Here is a 3,620-nt window from a genome sequence, read left to right as displayed (position 1 = left end):
CGGCCATCACCCGCGGGTGTCACCGTCCCCGCCCGGGGTGACAAAGCCCCCCCCGAGCTGCTGGGGGGTGTGAGGGGGGGGGTCCCCGCGGCCCCCAGCCCCATTTGCGAGCCGGCCCGGGGAGGGGAGGCGACATTCCCGGTGTCGTGACCCCCGCGGGGCCGGCGCAGCAAATGGCCCCGCGCTGCAGCTGGGCGCTATTAAACCTGACCGGTGCGGGCAGGGGGCGGGGGCTGCGCCGGGGGGGGGCAAATTCCCAGCTCAATTCGACACAGATGTGGGGCCGGGCCGGGGGGACCCCCGGAATGCTCGGGGGTGTCACCGCCCCCCGCGCTGCGTTTTGTCACCTGCCGGGTTTGGGGGGGCTGCGGGAACCCCCCCCCCCCAACCCCGAGGTGTGGGGTGCGGGGTTCGGGGGGTGGGAGATGCTGGGACCCCCACCCCGCGGATCCCCGGGGAGGAAGGGCGGCCCCGAGCAGGTGCTGCGGGCCCGGAGCCCCCCGCCCCACACAGGCCGGGACCCCCCCGCGGGGGGCTCGCTCCGGGCCCCTCCCGAGCCCCCCGGGGCCGCGGGTCAGGGGGCAGGGGGGACCTCCTCGCGGGCGACCCCCGGGGCGGCCTCTGACCCGACCTTCACCTCCGCAGGGCCGGGGAGGGTCTGCCCCGACCCCGAGAGCTCGGGGGTCCCGCAGCGGGGCCGGGGGGGGTCTGGAGTGCGGCTCGGGGGTCCCGGAGTGGGGCTGGGGATTCCAGAGAGGAGCCCGGGGGTCACGGAGAGGGGCTCGGGGGTCCCGGTGTGGGGCTGAGGGTCCCAGAGAGGCTCTCGGGGGTCCCGGAGTGATGCTCAGGGGTCCCAGAGAGGGTTTCTGGTCCCGGTGTGGGGCTGGGGGTCCCAGAGAGACTCTCGGGGGTCCTGGAGTGGTGCTCAGGGGTCCCACAGAGGCTCTCGGGGGTCCCGGAGCGCTGCTAAGGGGTCCCAGAGAGGGTTTCTGGTCCCGGTGTGGGGCTGAGGGTCCCAGAGAGGCTCTCGGGGGTCCCGGAGCGCTGCTCAGGGGTCCCAGAGGGTCTCCGCTCGCGGTGCGGGGCCGGGGGGTCCCGCAGCCAGTCCCGGCTGTCCCGCATCTCGCTGCGGGGGTCCCACCGGTGGTCCCGAGCCCAAACCTGACCCTTCCTCTCCCCTCTCCCCCCGCAGCGGACCCGGCGGTGCAGATCGAGGGCAACCCGCACTGCTGCTTCTTCAACTTCAGCCCCAAGATCATGTTCACCAAGGTGGTGAAGGCGCAGCTCTGGGTGTACCTGCGGCCGGTGCAGCACACCTCCACCGTGTACCTGCAGATCCTGCGCCTCAAGCCCGTCACGGACGAGGGCAGCCGCCACATCCGCATCCGCTCGCTCAAGATCGAGCTCAACTCGCGCTCCGGCCACTGGCAGAGCATCGACTTCAAGCACGTCCTGCAGAACTGGTTCAAGCAGCCCCACAACAACTGGGGCATCGAGATCAACGCCTTCGACCCCAACGGCAACGACCTGGCTGTCACCTCGCTGGGGCCCGGCGCGGAGGGGCTGGTGGGTGGCACTGCCCGCGGGGTGGGGCTCAGGGGGTCCCCAGAGCGGGGACGGGGGGTTTGGGGTGTCCCCAGAGCGGGGACAGGGGGTTTGGGGTGTCCCCAGAGGGGCTGGTGGGTGGCACTGCCCGCGGGGTGGGGCTCAGGGGGTCCCCAGAGCGGGGACAGGGGCTTTGGGGTGTCCCCAGAGCGGGGACAGAGGGTTTGGGGTGTCCCCAGAGGGACGCCAAGGGGCTGGTGGGTGGCAGTGCCCACCCGGAGGGACACGGGGGGTTTGGGGTGTCCCCAGAGCGGGGACAGGGGGTTTGGGGAGTCCCCAGACAGGGGGACAGAGGGTTTGGGGTGACCCCAGAGTGGCACAGCGGGGCTGGTGGGTGGCAGTGCCCATCCGTGAGGACACGAGTGGTTTGGGGTGTCCCCAGGGGGGCACTGGGTGGGTGGTGGGATGGGGCTGGGGGACGGTGACAGCTCCGAGGGGTGGTGGCAGTTTAGGAAGGGGGGTCACAGGTCGTGGGGACAGTGACAGGGCTGGGGGACAGTGACAGCTCCGTGGGGCTGGTCACAGCTTTGTGGGGACAGCAACAGCTCCATGGGGACAGTGACACTCTCGTGGGGTGGGTGGCAGCTCTCTGGGGCTGGTGACTGCCTGGGGTCACAGGCGCGTGTCCCCGCTGTCCCCCGTGTCCCCTCCTGGCTGTCCCCGTCCCCTCGCTGTCCCCGTGTCCCCGCTGTCCCCGTCCCCTCGCTGTCCCCAGCACCCCTTCATGGAGCTGCGCGTCCTGGAGAACAACAAGCGCTCCCGGCGGAACCTGGGGCTGGACTGCGACGAGCACTCCACGGAGTCGCGCTGCTGCCGCTACCCGCTCACCGTGGACTTCGAGGCGTTCGGCTGGGACTGGATCATCGCCCCCAAGCGCTACAAGGCCAACTACTGCTCGGGCCAGTGCGAGTACATGTTCATGCAGAAGTACCCGCACACGCACCTGGTGCAGCAGGCCAACCCGCGCGGCTCGGCCGGGCCCTGCTGCACGCCCACCAAGATGTCCCCCATCAACATGCTCTACTTCAACGACAAGCAGCAGATCATCTACGGCAAGATCCCCGGCATGGTGGTGGATCGCTGCGGCTGCTCCTAGAGCCGCGCTGCCTCCCCGCTGCCCCTCCGAGCGAGCCCCCGCTGCCCCCCGCGGGCTCCTCAGCATTTTTTCCGCTTTCTTTTTTTTCCTTTTTTTTTTTTTTTTTTTCTTTTATTTTTTTGTTGTTGGTTCGGGGCGGGGCGGGAAGCGCCAAGTGACAAAGGCCAAGCGTTGAAATCGGTTTGGATGGTGGAGGAGAGAGGAGGAGAATGGCACGGAGCAGCGAGCCCGCGATCCCACGCGCATTGTGCAATAAAGCGACCGGACGGAGAAGGGAACGGGGGGGGGGGGGGCCGGGCCCCCCACGCCGCGGTGGCGACACGGGGACACCGCGGGGACACGGCCCCGGGTGGCGGCTCCCCCGGGCCAGCCCAGCAGGACGAGGACGAGGAGGAGGATGAGGAGGAGGAGGAGGAAGAGCGAGCGCGCCCCGCGTCTCCCCGAGCTCCTGGAGCAGCGCTGGGGACAGCGCCGGTGACACCGGGGGGGGTGACCCCGTCCCCGCGGCCGCAGCGGGGTCCGGCCGCGGGACCCCCGGCACCGGGAGGAGACCGCCTCCCTTCTTTAATTTATTTATTTATTAATCGCCCTCCCGGCCGGCGCTCGCCCCGCTCCCTCCCCTCTCAGCCGGGGCCGGCTCCGGAGGGGCCGCTCCAGCCCCGAGACCCCCGGGGACCCCCGGGCAAGGGCGGCTGCAGCGCCCGGAGCCTCCGCCCGGGCTTTGGCTCCAGCCCTGGCACCGGCCCCGGGCTCCGCCGGGGGTGAGGGCGGCCCGGGGGTCACCCGGAGGCGACACCAGAATTGTTGGGAGGCTCCGGCTGGGGCTGAAATTCCGCTTACGCCGCACATTCGCCTCGCGCTGCCCTCGGAGGGTTTTGGTTTTGTTTCTTTTTTTTTTTTTTTTTTTTTTTTTTTTTTT

General features: G+C 70.2%; 1 protein-coding gene across 1 annotated transcript; it reads left to right on the top strand.

Annotated features, from left to right (window-relative positions):
• Window positions 1-425: 425 nt before the first annotated feature.
• GDF11 (growth differentiation factor 11) lies at window positions 426-2,714 on the top strand. Its single transcript, XM_041409961.1, has 3 exons — window positions 426-573; window positions 1,193-1,566; window positions 2,321-2,714. The coding sequence occupies exons 1-3, from the start codon at window positions 426-428 to the stop codon at window positions 2,699-2,701; spliced, it is 903 nt and encodes a 300-aa protein (XP_041265895.1). The 3' UTR covers window positions 2,702-2,714.
• Window positions 2,715-3,620: the final 906 nt, after the last annotated feature.

Source organism: Onychostruthus taczanowskii, unplaced genomic scaffold (assembly GCF_017590055.1).
Source record: "Onychostruthus taczanowskii isolate IOZ18803 unplaced genomic scaffold, ASM1759005v1 scaffold316, whole genome shotgun sequence".
Taxonomy (NCBI): Eukaryota; Metazoa; Chordata; class Aves; order Passeriformes; family Passeridae; genus Onychostruthus; species Onychostruthus taczanowskii.
Note: the sequence above shows the minus strand (reverse complement) of the source record. Positions and strands in the feature narration are given on the sequence as shown.